The sequence below is a fragment of the Astyanax mexicanus genome, chromosome 19, assembly GCF_023375975.1.
Source record: "Astyanax mexicanus isolate ESR-SI-001 chromosome 19, AstMex3_surface, whole genome shotgun sequence".
Taxonomy (NCBI): Eukaryota; Metazoa; Chordata; class Actinopteri; order Characiformes; family Acestrorhamphidae; genus Astyanax; species Astyanax mexicanus.
This window is the reverse complement of record NC_064426.1, coordinates 2,499,228-2,517,074: the sequence shown is the minus strand read 5'-3', so window position 1 is coordinate 2,517,074 and position 17,847 is coordinate 2,499,228. Positions and strand designations below refer to the sequence as shown.

Here is a 17,847-nt window from a genome sequence, read left to right as displayed (position 1 = left end):
TTGTAATTGTTGCTAATATATCAATATATCTTAAACAGTAATGGCATCCTAATCATTATTTCCTGAATTTAAACACTTGTTACACACTGTTACTGTTAAGATACGAACGTGCCAAAGTCAGTGCTCCCCTGGCTCTTAAAGTAAATGATGACTCGCACACTGATTGGTTTATTTTCTTTTACACGCAAAAAATACCCATAATAAATTAAGGAAATTAGTTCATGCCTTGCGCAAGGCCTATTTTTTGTGCCCTCAGGATACAAAAGACACACCGACACGCCCTAAATAAATAAAGCTGCATGATGTGCAATTGAACTGTTCACTATAGATCACTAAAATAGGAACACCTTAAAGTATAAATAGTTTAAGTGATATATACCGTATATTTTAGCCATGCAAATTTTATCCACAGATAATAGCAGATCGTTGCATCTCAGAAGTTTGACCTTGACCTCGACCTTGACCTTTCTCACACTCTCACACTTAGTGTCTTAGCTTCAACTGCTGGAGGCTGGCCTGAGGGGGCTGAACCTGAACGAGGAACGTGACTCTTGTGGTGTGTGAGTGTGTAGCATGTCTGTATGTATGTGTAAAAGTGTGTGTGTGTGTGTGTATGTGTGTGTGTGTGTGTGTGTGTGTTCTGGTGTTCAGTACTCCGGTTATGCTGTGCTGTCCAGCAGCCTAAGTGCATTTACCGCTCCGCTTCCGCACTGCGCTCTCAGACAGCCCGCTGTGGTAAGCCACAGTGGCCTCATGGGAGTTGTAGTCTTTTTGTGAATGCTCAGATTTAGAGGGAATCTTGTAGCAGAGAGGCTCGGGCTGTGTGCTGATCACTCCCAGCCTCAAAGCGCTCTCTCTCTCTCTCTATCTCTCTCTCTATCTCTCTCTCTCTATCTATCTATCTCTTTCTCTCTGGAGACGGAGATGAATTGAGATCTTCAGCTCACCCCTCCGACACGAAACGGACTGCAGTGTACTGATGTGTGAACGCCAAGTCGTTAAACACGAGGCCTGAGATGCTCATAGATATAATAACAGTATTGGAAGGATTCAGTATGACAGACATCTCAAGTTGCAAAATGTAATTTCATGGAGGTACCCCCAAGACCTATATATATACAGGGGTTGGACAATGAAACTGAAACACCTGGCTTTTTACCACAATAACTGATTGTGGTGACGGATGTCTATTGGATACAATCCGGGTTAGCACCCGAACATCCCTTTCAGACAGCTTCCTCTTACAGCGTCCACAGTTAATCCTGTTGGATGTGGTTGGTCCTTCTTGGTGGTATGCTGACATTACCCATATTAACTCACCTCAACACGCTTTTTGCAACCATAAGGTCCCTCGTTGGCAATGCCAAAATCACTATTACAAACTGTACCAGACATGGATATATTTTAGAGTAGTCTGAGTTAAAATAAGTTTTGATGGGAGCCATGATGCTCCTTCTCTTGAAAGCTTCCCATCCAGGAGGAGACAAATAAACACTGCCCGCCCACACTAAAAACTGATTGGCTGACTCACTTGGCTGAGTCTTTGTAGAGACAGAATTTCAAGAAAAATAAAAAGGTGAATTTTGGTTTGATTTTTAGATTTGTCCATGTGTGTGTCTTGTAACACAAATCCAATGGTATAAACCAACAAAATCAGAAATTATTCATTTTTTAATTTTCCTAAAATTAGGAAAGAGGTGAAAAAACTAAAACTGGAGAAATGGATAAAAAATTATGAAAATAATGAGTTTTTACATATAACGGTCAGAAAGTAACATTTTTAAACACCTTAAGCTAACCATACACTAGGTGTACTTTTCCAGTTGTTACGACAGCAAAGACACACTGACACACCGTAAATCAAACTACATGCTGCCTATAGATCACTAAAATGGGGACTAGGATGTCAATGCTGGACTAAGAATAGTCCAACAGTGTTGTGTGGGCACTGATGAAGGACGAACAACGGAGTGTTTAAAAACTCCAGCATCACTGCTGCTGCACCTGATCCACTAACACCTCATACACCACCACCATGCTAATCAGTGCTATTCACTGCAGTGCTGAGAATAGTCAAGTCAAGTCATTATCAACCGCTTCATCCATTAAGGGTCGCGGGGGGGGGGGGGGGGTGCTGGAGCCTATCCCAGCCGGCATCGGGCGGAAGGCAGGATACACCCTGGACAGGCCGCCAATCCATCGCAGGGCAGACAGACACAGACAGACACACAGACACATTCACTCACACACTCACACCTAGGGGCAATTTGTATCCGACATCCAATTAGCCTGAACGTGCCGTCTTTGGACTGTGGGAGGAAACCGGAGCACCCGGAGGAAACCCACGCAGACACGGGGAGAACGTGCAAACTCCGTGCTGAGAATAATAAAATAATATTCTAGTAACATATTGCTGAAACAAGTGAGTATGAGTGTGTGTGTGTCTAAATGTTACACTAAATTCCTTCACACTGTGTCAAATCAAATATGTTTTGTCCGTATTAAATTGCTATTGTCACACTGCGTCAGAAAAACATAAACTAAATGATTTAGAGGAAACGTGTCAAGATGCTAATCAACACATATTAGCTATTGTCCTCATTTCCTTTATTAGTTAAATCAACTTTAAAACACCAAACCTGTCTGTAAAACACACGTACCTCTCTGATTGGCTCACCCCCTGATACTGTATGTAGCTGTGACTGCCTGCGGATGCTAACGCTAACCCCTGCTAGCGTGAGAAGCTACGCTGTGCTGTTGTAATCTGTGTAGCGGTGCAGATAGCTGTAATGAAATTTGGCTGTTGTCCTGCACTGCTGTCTCTGGTGAAAGTGTTAATTGTTTTATGGACTGTAATGATTGCCATCGGGCTCTGAGCATGTTGATACACACTCACAAACACAAACACACACACACACACTCGTACACACACACTCGTACACACACTCCACTATGATACCAAATTAGCTTAAAAGACAGTAATGTGCCGGCGATGGGATAAACACCTCTGTAATTTTAGATGCAGTAATGGTTTTGCTGTTGCCTTGGGGCAGCTGAGATACCTGCTATCTCATATTCTCTCTCGTGCCTCATCCTCTCTCTCTCTCTCTCTCTCTCTCTCTTTTGCTCGCTCTCTCGCGTGCTCTTTTGCATGCTCTCTCGCGCTCCTGTCACTCAGCAGCGGTGTGTCTTTAGTGCGGCGGCTCAGCAGGAACAGCCCTCTTTCATCTCCCAGTTAAGGACGATTAAAAACGGTGTAATTGTGTTTGATCGCAAGTGTGTGGTGACGCTCGGGAGCCAGTGACATTTCCCTCAATGTGCTGCCGGCCTTACGGGACCAATTAGATCAATATTTAACGTGCAGCTTGTTCTTCTCCGCCGCTGCCCGTCCTGCAGGGTGGACGTAGCGTGGTGTGGCTGTCGCTGCTGCCTGTCTACCTGCGTATTGCTTCTGGATTTAAAATGAGCTTTATGCTTTAGTTAATAGTTTGGCATCTTGGTATAGACTTGGTATAGGCAGACATTCAATTTTAGTTAAAATAGAAATGAAAATAAGGGTAATGTTGAAAGCAGTTGTTGTACAGACAGTGGATTTTTGTTGGAGTTTTTAAATTGCATCTCCCAACATAAGAGACACACATTGGGCCCTATTGTACACCCTGTGTAAGGCATGTTGTGATGCTCTTTGCTATCTTACACCCTGTCAACACCCTACAAGTCTGAAAGTGAGGTGTGTGCAGGTAAATTTCTGGAGTTTCTATTTTTGTGCTCAATCCGCAATCGACCGGTGCACTATAGATCACTAAAATTATGCTGGAACTAGAGTTATCAATTTAGTTCTAGAATTGTAAAGACGTTGAGTTGTGCTTGGAAATTGAAACATATTTGTCTATATCCAACACTGGGTTGACATCAAGCTCCAATGTTGGAGATGTTAAATTTTGGTTGGAAAATAAAGTGACTGATGAGAGCCAGTTTCATTATATCAGTCTTAATGGTCTTTTTTTTATTTTTTATAATTGCGATAACCTGGATTAGAACATTACTCAAATATTCACTATTTACTGTATACCTGTAACTCTACCTCTTCACTACTTTACTTTAACTGATGCTCTCTAACACTTTATTAAGAGACCAGAAATTTAAGTAATTAACTCTTGATGAGTTCAGCACAGCTGTTAACTGAAAGCCTGAATTCCAGGTGACTCTACCTCATAAAACCGACTGAGAATTAAACATATTCTGGTTTCATTAGCTAAATAATTCCATATGTTTATGTTTTGAGTTTAGCATTTATCTAAAACTTAATCAAAACTTTTGCCTGGTACTTAAATATTAGACTTTGAATTTTGCAATTTTTCTTACCTAATGCCATGACTTAAAATCATCAGCATATCAACAATATGTAAGAATTTCATGTTCTGTGAATGTTATCATTAAGTTTAACAGATGTTAAGTTTTGGTGATCTTACCTGACAGCTACATGTTGATGTTTTAAGTCATTGGAATATAATGTAATGAATAATGAAGTGTAGAAACAAGGAGGTGGTCTTAATGTTGTGCTGAATAATTAAATAAGTCCTGTCTCAGACGTCGTAAAGCATGGTGGTGGTAGCATCATCATCATGTTGCGGAGATGCTTTCCTCAGCAGGGACTGTTTTATTTGAGTGGTCTGGTATTGAGTGGAATTTCCTTGTTTGTGAGATTGATCTGATTTGGTAATGCCGGCTCTATTACTGCAGTTTAATCCAGGGGAGGTGTGGGGGGGGGGGGGTCTCACCAGACAGACAGACAGTCAGACAGACAGGGTAATGGTATTCCATGGATAAATCTGATTGTGGTTGGTGTCTGCAGTCAGTGAGCTGCTTTGCATCGTTCGATGGAAAGAACCGTTACACATTCTAATGCTGCGTTTTACTGATATTGACGCGTCTGAGGCTTCTCTCTGTGTGTGAGTGTGTGTATAAGTGTGTGTGTGTGAGTGAGTGTGTGTGTGTGTGTGTGTGATAGATAGATAGTGTTATGATAAAGGCTGGCATGCTTTTATTTGATGCTTTATCCAGTGAATTGGCCGAATTATAAAGCTGGTTTCCGACGCAGCTTCCCTCAAATGTAGTTAGCGCTGTGTGTCTAGACTGCAGATGAGATCTCTCCTCCTCCACTAGGGACGTCTGATACCGTCTGCTGCTCCATATCTGCTGACTGAGTGAGTGTGTGTGTGTGCATGGAGTGTGTGTGTGTGTAAGAGCGAGTATGTGTGTGTGCGTGCAAGTGTGTGTGTGTAAGAGCGAGTGTGCAAACACAAATTTGACCTTTGTCTAAAAACAGAGTAATTGGCTGAGTGTGAGAGAGAGAGTGTGTTTGTGTGTGTGTGTGTGTGTTGTGGTGAGAGAGAGAGTGTGTGTGTGTGTGTGTGTGTGTGCGGTTGTGTGTGTGTGTGTGTTGTGGTGAGAGAGAGAGAGTGCAGTCAGAAAGTGCAGCATCAGCTCCATAAGGGCTCCCGTTTTGATCGCTGACGTAAAGTTCAACAAGACAGCCGACTTCATCACGAGGATACAGAGAGAGAGAGAGAGAGAGAGAGAGAGAGAGAGAGTGAGAGAGAGAGAGAGAGTATAGAGAGATAGAAAAAGGATGTGAAATAGAAGAAAGAGGAGAATGAGGAGGAGAGAGTGAGAATGTAAGAGGAGGGAGAGAGAGAGGGAGTGACAGAGTAAGGAGAGAGAGTAAAGAGGGAGGGGAAGAAAAAGGAGGGGAAGGAGAGAGAAAGGGAGAGAGAGAGGGAGAGAGAGAATTGAGTAAGGAGGGAAGGAGTTAGTGACAGTAAGGAGAAAAAATAAGGAGAGAAAGAGAGGGAAAGAGAAAGAGGGGGAGTGAGAAAGTAGAAGAAAGAAGGAGAAGAAGAGAAAGAAAAAGGATGAGTGAGAGGAAAAAGAGAGAAATAAAGAATAAAGAGGAGAGAGAGGGGGGAGAGAGTGAAAACGCAAGAGGAGGGAGAAAGTGAGGGAGTGAGTGACAGAGTAAGGAGAGAGACTAAAGAGGGAGGGGAAGAAAAAGAGGGAGGGAAGGAGAGAGTAAGAAGACAGGGTGAGAGAGAGAAAAAATTAAAGAAGAAAGGAAGTGAGAAAAAGATAGAGGGAAAGAAAGAGATAGAGAGAAAAAGAGGGAGTGAGTGAGGGAGGGAGAGAGGGATGACACATTGCTACAGTGTTGCAGTTACTTTTTCATGATAATGATCCATACTTCATACTACAAATACAAATACTCCGGTTATAAAATACTTCAATTACAGAACAAATACTCCAGTTACAACATACTTCAGTAAAAGTATGAATCCCCCAATTAGACAATATTTTAATCAAAATGAAAACTACTCAACTTTCAGCAATAGTATGAATACTCAAATTAGAACATACTTCACTTAAAGTACGGATACTCCAATTAGAAAATACTTAATTAAAAGAACAAATACTACAGGTAGAAAATAAGCAGTACAATGAATACCAATTCCCCCATTAGAAAATACTTCCATAAAAGTTTAAATACTCCATTTAGAAACTACTATGCTAAAAGTATTGATACTTCAGTTCAAAAATATTGAAGTAAAATAACAAATACTGTAGTTAGAAAATTGAAAGTACGAATACCCCAAATAGAAAATACTTCCTTAAAAGTATAGATACCCTAGTTATAAAATATTTCCATAAAAGTATAAATACTTCAATTAGCAAGTACTTCACTAAAAGTATGGATACTTTAATTAGAATGTACTACAATAAAAGTATGAATACTCCAATTAGAAAATACTTCTATAAAAGTATAAATACGCCAATTAGAAAGTACTTCTATAAAAGTATAAATACCCCAATTAGAAAGTACTACACTAAAAATATGGTTACTCCAATTAGAAAGTGCTTCTATAAAAGTATAAATACCCAGATTAGAAAGTACTTCAGTAACAGTATGAATAATCCAGATCTAAAATACTTCAGTAGAGTTCAGGTTTTTGGTGAGATGTGTGGAGTAGAAGTAAAAATACTATGTGAGAGACGTACTCGTGTACAGTAGTGAGCGCAGTAGTAGTGAGCGCAGTAGTAGTGAGTGCAGTAGTAGTATGAGCAGTAGTAGTGAGCGCAGTAGTAGTGAGCGCAGTAGTAGTGAGTGCAGTAGTAGTATGAGCAGTAGTAGTGAGCGCAGTAGTAGTGAGCGCAGTAGTAGTGAGTGCAGTAGTAGTGAGCGCAGTAGTAGTGAGCGCAGTAGTAGTGAGTGCAGTAGTAGTGAGTGCAGTAGTAGTGAGCGCAGTAGTAGTGAGCGCAGTAGTAGTGAGCGCAGTAGTAGTGAGTGCAGTAGTAGTGAGTGCAGTAGTAGTGAGCGCAGTAGTAGTGAGCGCAGTAGTAGTGAGCGCAGTAGTAGTGAGTGCAGTAGTAGTGAGTGCAGTAGTAGTGAGCGCAGTAGTAGTGAGCGCAGTAGTAGTGAGCGCAGTAGTAGTGAGTGCAGTAGTAGTGAGCGCAGTAGTAGTGAGCGCAGTAGTAGTAGTGAGCGCAGTAGTAGTGAGTGCAGTAGTAGTGAGCGCAGTAGTAGTGAGTGCAGTAGTAGTGAGCGCAGTAGTAGTGAGCGCAGTAGTAGTGAGCGCAGTAGTAGTGAGCGCAGTAGTAGTGAGTGCAGTAGTAGTGAGCGCAGTAGCAGTGAGCGCAGTAGTAGTGAGCGCAGTAGTAGTGAGTAGTGAGTGCAGTAGTAGTGAGCGCAGTAGTACTGAGTGCAGTAGTAGTGAGCGCAGTAGTAGTGAGTGCAGTAGTAGTGAGTGCAGTAGTAGTGAGCGCAGTAGTAGTGAGCGCAGTAGTAGTGAGTAGTGAGTGCAGTAGTAGTGAGCGCAGTAGTAGTGAGCGCAGTAGTAGTGAGTGCAGTAGTAGTGAGCGCAGTAGTAGTGAGCGCAGTAGTAGTGAGTGCAGTAGTACTGAGCGCAGTAGTAGTGAGCGCAGTAGTAGTGAGCGCAGTAGTAGTGAGCGCAGTAGTAGTGAGTGCAGTAGTAGTGAGTGCAGTAGTAGTGAGCGCAGTAGTAGTGAGCGCAGTAGTAGTGAGTAGTGAGTGCAGTAGTAGTGAGTGCAGTAGTAGTGAGTGCAGTAGTAGTGAGCGCAGTAGTAGTGAGTGCAGTAGTAGTGAGCGCAGTAGTAGTGAGCGCAGTAGTAGTGAGTGCAGTAGTAGTGAGTAGTGAGTGCAGTAGAAGTGAGTGCAGTAGTAGTGAGCGCAGTAGTAGTGAGCGCAGTAGTAGTGAGCGCAGTAGTAGTGAGTGCAGTAGTAGTGAGCGCAGTAGTAGTGAGTGCAGTAGTAGTGAGTGCAGTAGTAGTGAGCGCAGTAGTAGTGAGCGCAGTAGTAGTGAGCGCAGTAGTAGTGAGCGCAGTAGTAGTGAGTGCAGTAGTAGTGAGGGCAGTAGTAGGGAGTGCAGTAGTAGTGAGCGCAGTAGTGAGTGCAGTAGTAGTGAGCGCAGTAGTAGTGAGCGCAGTAGTAGTGAGTGCAGTAGTAGTGAGTGCAGTAGTAGTGAGTGCAGTAGTAGTGAGCGCAGTAGTAGTGAGCGCAGTAGTAGTGAGTGCAGTAGTAGTGAGCGCAGTAGTAGTGAGCGCAGTAGTAGTGAGTGCAGTAGTAGTGAGCGCAGTAGTAGTGAGCGCAGTAGTAGTGAGCGCAGTAGTAGTGAGCGCAGTAGTAGTGAGCGCAGTAGTAGTGAGCGCAGTAGTAGTGAGCGCAGTAGTAGTGAGCGCAGTAGTAGTGAGCGCAGTAGTAGTGAGCGCAGTAGTAGTGAGCGCAGTAGTAGTGAGTGCAGTAGTGGTGAGCGCAGTAGTGGTGAGCGCAGTAGTAGTGAGCGCAGTAGTAGTGAGTGCAGTAGTAGTGAGCGCAGTAGTAGTGAGTGCAGTAGTAGTGAGTGCAGTAGTAGTGAGCGCAGTAGTGGTGAGCGCAGTAGTAGTGAGCGCAGTAGTAGTGAGTGCAGTAGTAGTGAGCGCAGTAGTAGTGAGCGCAGTAGTGGTGAGCACAGTAGTAGTGAGCGCAGTAGTAGTGAGTGCAGTAGTAGTGAGCGCAGTAGTAGTAGTGAGCGCAGTAGTAGTGAGTGCAGTAGTAGTGAGCGCAGTAGTAGTGAGTGCAGTAGTAGTGAGCGCAGTAGTAGTGAGCGCAGTAGTAGTGAGCGCAGTAGTAGTGAGCGCAGTAGTAGTGAGCGCAGTAGTAGTGAGTGCAGTAGTAGTGAGCGCAGTAGTAGTGAGTGCAGTAGTAGTGAGTGCAGTAGTAGTGAGCGCAGTAGTAGTGAGCGCAGTAGTAGTGAGCGCAGTAGTAGTGAGTGCAGTAGTAGTGAGTGCAGTAGTAGTGAGCGCAGTAGTAGTGAGCGCAGTAGTAGTGAGCGCAGTAGTAGTGAGTGCAGTAGTAGTGAGCGCAGTAGTAGTGAGCGCAGTAGTAGTGAGTGCAGTAGTAGTGAGCGCAGTAGTGAGCGCAGTAGTAGTGAGTGCAGTAGTAGTGAGCGCAGTAGTAGTGAGCGCAGTAGTGAGCGCAGTAGTAGTGAGTGCAGTAGTAGTGAGCGCAGTAGTAGTGAATCCGGAGCGCTGATTGGAATGCTGCTGTTGTGCAGGAGGAGGAGGATCTGCAGGGAATTATCATTAATTCATCTCCTCCTCATGTTAGTTTGATGGGATGGGATTGTGATTTCTTGTAGCTACATCCGACCGGACGCTTCCGACAAAACTGAGACCCCCCGATAACTCTGACTCCGCTGTTCATAACCCAGCCACCGCGGGGTTAAGCGCAGGTCATCTCACTTTAAACTACCAAAAGATTAAAAATTAACCTTAAGATCTACTGAAGAAACACGGCAAAACGCACTGAGCAAAGATACACAGCAACACAAGACATTCACCCTACATTTTAAGTCATTTCACATCAGGCGTATAATCAGGCAGCCAATAAAAAGTCAACTAATTTAAATAAAAGAAATAAGGCAAAACTGTCAATTTATTTCTCATTCTGATTATGGGACGTAAAGATCATTTAAATTAAATATTAATATTTCACTTAATAAAACCCACTCAAACGTTTTAATGAGAACATCCTTATCATTCAGTGAATTCAACCTCAAAAATGTAAAATATTTTTTTAAATAAATATGAAATAATCAGTAATAACCAAAGATAAGCAGTAATTTCTAGGCATTTCTTGACTTTATAGACTATATAAACCCTAGACTAGGCTTTATAGTTAGTATAAAAGCAGAAGGCAGTGTGTGTGGTGGTTATTAGGTTATTATATCGGGGCGGTTCTGGGTCGAAGTTCGGTGGACTCTGGTCCCAGTAAATGGTTTAGAGTGTGTTTCTGGATCTGCTGTTGTGTAGAAGAGGAGAAGTTAGCCTCCTTCTGTCTGAGTCAGAGCGGGAGATTAACTGTCCGAGCGTTCCGAGCGTTCCTCCAGATGGACCGGAGCGAGAGTCCAGCAGAACCGGGCCAGCGAGCGGCCGGCTGGACTGGTCGAGGAGCTGGAGAGGCTGGAGAGGCTGGGGTTTCTTGGGGAGAGTGGCGGAGGCGGCGGAGGCCAGAACTGCAGTAATCCTGTTATCTGTCTCTCTGAAGCTTAGCGCTCTTCTGACCTCCAGACACAAACGCTAAGCCTCCTCCCCACCCGTCCTCCATCACTTCCCTCTCTTCCCTCGCTTCTCTCACTCTTCTCTCACTCTTCAGCTTCAGAGAACGAAGAAAAGTGTCTGTTATTGAACTATATAATAACATTGGAACTATATAATTTTGTACGTGGACACAACATGCAAATCAATCGATAATAACGCCCCCCTGGTGACGTCCAATCATCTGCATCCCACCGCTATCAGAGACACACTGCTCAGCCCAATCAGCTCTCCCTCCTGCCCCGCCCCTAAACCCATACATCACCCAGTTATAAACCCCAAACTACTCGTCCCAATTTTTAGCATTTTTCTGATTTGAGCTGAGGGTCTTTTTAAATCCTCTGATTTGGTAATAAACATAAATAAACAGATATCCCATTACTTTTATCCGTATGTTTCAATATATTACAAATATTTGTGCACACAAAAAGCTTAAATTTTACACATTTTTCCCTTTTTTCACATTTTTCAATCTGGCACTTGGATATGCTCCAGAATGACTTGGAATAAAATCTTCTAATCATTTCTTCTATTGAAAGTTAATAAGGTCATTTTTTCCTCCTTTTTGGAGATAAAGTTTTTTTTATTTTTTTTATGTGACTCTGATGTTCTGTAGGTGACTGAGGTGTTGTGAAGCCTTATGCTTGAGCCTGAGTTGCCCTTCAAAATCTGTAATAACAATTGATAAAAGATTCTTTAAGAAAAACAGGTATTCACACGACAAAAAAGCCGTTGAAACGAGTCTTGGCCCGAGCTTACATATCCCCAGTCTGAGCTCTAGCTCTTCTTTTCTTCTCACAAAGGGCTGAAATGTGACATTTTCTCTCAGGCGCGGAGCTTTTCTTCTGCGGCGTGATGAAGTTGTCGTCCGCCGCTTTATAAATCAGCCAGAAATCTCCTTGATCCGGCGGCAGAGGTTCCCCGGCGGACTGAATAAAGTTTGAGGGAGTTCTTTGGTTCTGTTGTAAATGTGCCGACGCACAAAGTAATTTATTAAGAAGACAATGAGGCGTACAGAAGGCCATTACTCTCTGTGTCTAAACCATATGTCGAAAGCAAACACACGAACCGCGAGCGCTGCGGTTTATTCCCTGCGTTTTTATGTTTGGGGCGTGATGTTGTATAAACAGACGTCTACACGCCCCGCTTTCCAGCACGGTCTTGTTAACCGAAGGCGGGGGCCGCCTCTGCATTGGTATGCAGGGTCCCGGCTCTTCATAATGGGATAATTGGCAGGCTCTCAGCTAGATCTGCTGATAGGTCAGAATCTGGATCAAAGTCCACAAGCATGCAATTTGCAATGCTAATTTCCTGCCCGAAGAGTAATTGTGCTTAGGAGAGGGGCGCTAAACTAGGAGCTTTGTAGCTGCTCTAAAGAGCCTTTTGTCTGGCTCAAAGCCACAAAGCCAGAGATTATATATCTCTTCAGATTTGATTGGCCTCTGCCATTGACTTACACGACCTCGAGGAGCGCAGAGATAAACCCTGACCTCCAAAGGAGGCAGATGTGACTGAGAGGCAAAGAGAGTCGGCTAGAAGAGAGCGACTTCCACGCCTCAAAAGTATCTGCAAGTACTGTAGATATGAGATATCAGCCAATTCCCGGGTTTTTAAAAAGGTCCCAGAAGGAAAAAATGCTTGAAATTAGCCTCTTTATCTGTAGTTGAGACCTGTGAAAGTTCCTGCTGAAAGAGAATGAAGTGAGCCTGGAACTCATAGTTTGAAGGAGCATGTGATTTTTAACCTCCTAGGACCTGGCGTCCACATGTGTGGACATCACATTTTGGGAACTCTCTCCAGTTCCACTAAAACTGGTGAAAACTGGTGGCTGGTTCACTAAAAGGAATACAGTACGTTTAAGCCTGAATGGAATTGGTTCAAGAAACTGGTTCAAGAGTTGGTGGAACTTTTGTTGGAAAAGGTACTACTACTAGTGAACTCAATTATATTTCACTAACCTTTAAGTAAGGTTCTTTAATTCCAGACTTGTAGAGCAAATGATTTCCCTGTTTAAACACCAAACACACTTTAAATGACTGAATTGTGCTGGTTACTGTCCCTCTCGCTCTGGAAGTGAAGACCTTTGTCTTGAAATGTCCCTATAAGATGACATTTAAACTATATGAAGTTCAAACTCCACTTAAATTATTGTCTTCCAATAGTTTGTAGGCCAGATACAGTAAATCCTACATAAACCCTGCATTGGTTTCATGGTAGTCTTGTGAATCCTAGTGGAATCCAGATCGAACAAATGACTGTAGTCTGGCAGATTAACAACCGTCCATCTATCTCCTTTAGCTGCTTCCTTTTCTGGTCTGGGTTGCTGTGTGTCTGGTGCCTACCTGGAATCAATCTGTTTACTCCCTAGGCAGGGCGAATTATCATCTGTCCACACATTAAATGGAAATAGTGAGGCAGAGTAAAGTACACTCTAAACCCATATGTTTGAACTCAAATGATTTTTAATTGGATATTTCTAATATTCTAATATTCTAATACTCAACTATTTTGAGTTTGTTAAACATTTGTGGGCGCATGTACTGTACTATTCAAACTGAGATCAACCATAAGTTGAACCAACTTAATTACAACTGAATTTAGTCTGTTTTGCCATTAACAGCTTCTTTTCCATTGGCTTTTGTCGAAATCTATTTGCATACTGGGTGTGTCCAACAGTTTCTGACTAACACTCACCATCAGTGTGTAGTGATTCCCCTCTGGGCTACCTTACAAATAAATCAACATCCGCTTTAGTTGTAACAACTGATGTACTAAATAATGCTAAGTTATCATTCCCCATTACGTAACTTTTTTAAGGCAACCTTAAGGTTTCCTCAATTTTTTTTAAAGTAAATTTAACTTATCCGGGCTTACAGTGAAGGGACAAAAGCAAGAGCAGCCCTAAATTCAGAGAAATATTAAGAAATATTGAGATACGCTGAGAAATATTAAGAAAGGTTGTTCAAACCGAACCGAACAGAACCCAACAAGAATAGCCAGATCCCGACAGGCTCTGACAAAAGCTTCACACTCAGAGCCGAGGGAAGGCTCCAGTCACGCCCATGCAGGTAGGCCTATTCCAAACAGATAATTACCAGCTTCCTTACCATTTTAATTGAAATCAGTCTAGCCTGAACGGAGAGCTGAGGAGAATGTAATCATCGAGGGGCACAGATAAGAATTGAGGAGAATCTCCGTCTTAATTAGAGTCGCTCTCCAAACCCTATCTGTGTGCATCCACGCTCTCACAGCAAAGGCATCAAACCATACGGTCATTATCCGTGCCGCCACTTCCCGTCTGCCCTTCTGTTGTCGGCTTGTTCCGGCAGATTTGCTTCATATTCCCCTCTCCGGAACTCGCCGTGTTCTCTGTTCTCGGATTTGCGTGCCGCGCCTCCTCTCGTATCACGGTTTGAAGGCCGTGTAAAAGCGGAGCGTCCTCGGCGGGAAGGTCCGCGAGTCCTCTAAAGCTGCTGATTCGATTCATCATGCGGTTTCGCGTCTTCGCGGCGCTTGGCCGAGAGCCGGTCTGTGGGAGGCTTCCAGGTCTGCGAGACCCGGTGCTCCTTCTGCACGCGGGGGAATTGGAGTGATAGATCAGAGTGGAAGCTCGCGCGGTTATTATTACCTAATTCCAGATGGCTGCTTTGATGGCAACAAATGGCCTGTAGCCACGCAGGCGCCCGGCGATGGAACCGTCAGCCTGTGCTAGCGCAGATCTCTCCTGGCACAGGATTCGCTCGGAAATGAAGGAGCGCTGTGAGGTGGGGAAAATACGGACTTGCTGACTAATGACTTTCTGAACCTTCGTTAGCGTCGTTCCTCTTCCTTGTTTTCGCACTGCGAGATGGGTGACCTTAGGGTGACCTTGGGGTGACCTTGGGGTGACCTTGTGCCTTGACCTTGAGGGATGGCAGGAGTTGGAAGGGGTTGGGAGCCATACTGAAGTGAGTGTGCTGAATGCATTCAATCAGGAAAGACCAGAATTATGGTTGAACCATAAGGCTATTTTTGTTTAGAGACACCTTAAAATTTAGTGTTGTTTTCATTATTTTTAAGTGTTCTGCATTGTAGTCATCCAAGTCATCCAAACGATAAAGAAAAAAACATATTATATTTCAGTTAACAGCTGTGCTGAACTCATCAAGAGGTAATTACTTGAATTTCTTGCCTCTTGATAAAGTGTTTGAGAGCATCAGTTGTAAAGAGTGACTATGAAGGAACGCATAATGAATCATGTAGTAACTTGTTAAAAAATGTAACTTTTGTTTAATACTTTCTTTAATAATAACTAACACACAACCAATTTGTAATACAGCAGTTTATTGACATGCTCCCTATTCAGAGAATTAAGTGAGTTTCCCACTCATAATCACAAGTTGGTGATGTTTAAATGATGATCTTTTAAATATTATAATTGTGATTTTGTCTTGAAGGCAGCATTATTTTCGTCTAATAAAAATGGTTGGTTTAATATTAATAGAAGTCATTTTAGTCATTAGGTTGAGCTGATAAACAGGTTTGATTCTGAAACGGAATAAACCCGTCTCTGTTCTCTGTGTTGTGGTGTTCTCTGTGTTGTGGTGTTCTCTGTGTGGTGTTCTCTGTGTTGTGGTGTTCTCTGTGTGGTGTTCTCTGTGTTGGGGCTGTAACTGTGCTGTGCTGTGTTTCTCTGCAGGAGGTGATGCAGATGGAGGCGCAGCTGGGCGGCCGGCTGATTGACGAGCCTCACGTGCTCCTCTTCAAAGACAGCTATCACAACCTGCGCCTCTCCATCCACGACCTGCCGCAGGCCCACTGGAGGAGCAAACTCCTCACCGGCTACCAGGTGAGCCTTTTCTTTTCCTCTTCTTCTCCTCTCCTCTTCCCCTCTTTCCTCTCTTCTCTACATTCCCTCTCTTTATAGGGATGTGAACTGGATTATAACAGGGCTTTTAATTCAGAATATATATACGTGTATATATATATATATATATATATATATATATATATATATCAGTATAAATTGTGATTGCTTTATATCACTTCAGTTTCTGAATCAGTTTCTCTGATTTTGCTATTTATAGGTTTATGTTTGAGTAAAATATTATATATAAAAAGTATTTGGTGGAATAACTGTGGTTTTTAATCACAGTTTTTTTTCATGCATCTTGGCATCATGTTCTCCTCCACCAGTCTTACACACTGCTTTTGGATAACTTTATGCTGCTTTACTCCTGGTGGAAAAATTCAAGCAGTTCAGTTTGGTGGTTTGATGGTTTGTGATCATCCATCTTCCTCTTGATTATATTCCAGAGGTTTTTAATTTGCTAAAATTTAAAATTTTATTTATATATATATATATATATATATATATATATATATATATATATATATACATATATTGCATATATAATTTAATATAATTTAATTTTGGCCATTCTGAATTTATTCTTATTTTCAACATTAAAATGTATTAATGTGTAATAATCTATAATTAACAACTACTGATAGATTATTTTTTTTATCCTTATTGTAAAATGTTAAACTGGTATTTTTTGTTTTATAAAATCCATACTCATACAGTATTTATGAAATCTTAATTAAACTGGTCCAATCAGAATAGTGGGATCTGAAGACACACAGTATAACATTGCCCTCTAGTGGACGGAGTTTGAACAGTAGACAACACAAAATGAACCACTTCTGACACCAATCTTTACAACTAAACGATACTGTGTTTTTAACAATCTTCAAATCGGTGCAATACGATAATACCATAATAATAATAATAATAATATCGGTATTTCCTTACACTCCTGCTCTTTTTTTTAGTTCTTTTTTTTTCTCAGTCCTCCACTCCAGCTTGTATTCTGGCCTCCACCTCCCCCTCGTTCTCTCCGTTTCTGACTCACTCACTCCGCTATTGCTCTTATTTATGTGCGAGGTGACCGGTAGCCATTGTTCTCGACGCGTTTTTTTTTTTTTTTTTTTTAAAGCAGGACTTTTTCACGCATTCCCCGTCGTCCGGGCTTGATCATCGTCTCTCTGAGCAGGAGTTTAGCTGATTTCCCGGCGGAGAGGAAATTTAAAAAGCTTCCTGATATGTTGTCCTGGCCGACGTGAGGTCTTTAATGCTGTGTGGCTGGGTGTTGGAGAGTGCTCTAATTGGGTATTTCTTTGGTTTGGCCTCATTAGGCCGTTTCTGAAGATGTGGAGATTGTGCCGGAACCCCATTAGAGGAGGGAACGGCCGTGTGGGGAGCAGGAGTGCTGCTCTTTACAGCCGCCTGGCCCCGGCCCTCAGCAAACAGCTTCTTGAACCCGGAGAGGAGCAGCGCTCCTCGATAAAGCTTCTAAACCCGGCCGATCTCAGAGCGTCTCAGTGCATCTCAGAGCTCTTACAGATCCAGAGGGAGCGCGGGATTGAGATACATGTAGATACTCAACCCTCACTCTACCTGAATGAATGAATGAATGCCCCTCTATAGAGTCGGGAGATGGGAGGGATTTTCTTAAACTGCTACAAATATCCACGTCCTCAGTCTAATCCACATTCATTATGAGACGTTTCCATTGTCTCTGACACTTACTTTACATTGTTTTTAGGTCCAACAAAAACATCCAGCCCAAAGTCAGTCTAAAACCTATATATATATATATATATATATATATATATATATATATACAGGGGTTGGACAATGAAACTGAAACACCTGGTTTTAGAGCACAATATTGATTGTGGTGACGGACAGTTCTGGTGGAAACAGGAGAGTTGAGGTGTACATTGAATTCTGCGTGATTTGATCAGCCGTGGTTTTATGTTTTTTGGATACAATCCGGGTTAGCACCCGAACATCCCTTTCAGACAGCTTCCTCTTACAGCGTCCACAGTTAATCCTGTTGGATGTGGTTGGTCCTTCTTGGTGGTATCTCGCTGACATTACCCTGGATACCGTGGCTCTTGATGCATCACAAAGACTTGCTGTCTTGGTCACAGATGCTCCGGCAAGACGTGCACCAACAATTTGTCCTCTTTTGAACTCTGGTATGTCTCCCATAATGTTGTGTGCGTTGCAATATTTAGAGCAGAACTGTGCTCTTACCCTGTGCAGATGTATATATAAGAGGTGAAACAGGTGTGTTCAATACTCAGGTGGTGAGCTTCTTGGTAGTGCCATGTGCAGTGTCATGTGATCGTGTAAGGGAGAGATGTCAGTGT

At 42.7% G+C, this 17,847-nt stretch overlaps 2 protein-coding genes across 9 annotated transcripts in view; one reads left to right on the top strand and one right to left on the bottom strand.

Annotated features, from left to right (window-relative positions):
* Positions 1 to 17,847, bottom strand: part of pdlim7 (PDZ and LIM domain 7) — a 392,569-nt gene that overhangs the window by 295,000 nt on the left and 79,722 nt on the right. The window lies entirely within an intron of this gene.
* Positions 1 to 17,847, top strand: part of unc5a (unc-5 netrin receptor A) — a 314,174-nt gene that overhangs the window by 285,431 nt on the left and 10,896 nt on the right. For all 7 annotated transcript variants that reach the window (XM_049467740.1, XM_049467739.1, XM_022676271.2 and 4 more), the window contains one exon: positions 15,326 to 15,475. In XM_049467740.1, the coding sequence (XP_049323697.1) occupies positions 15,326 to 15,475 (150 nt within the window). The remainder of the gene's footprint in view (positions 1 to 15,325; positions 15,476 to 17,847) is intronic.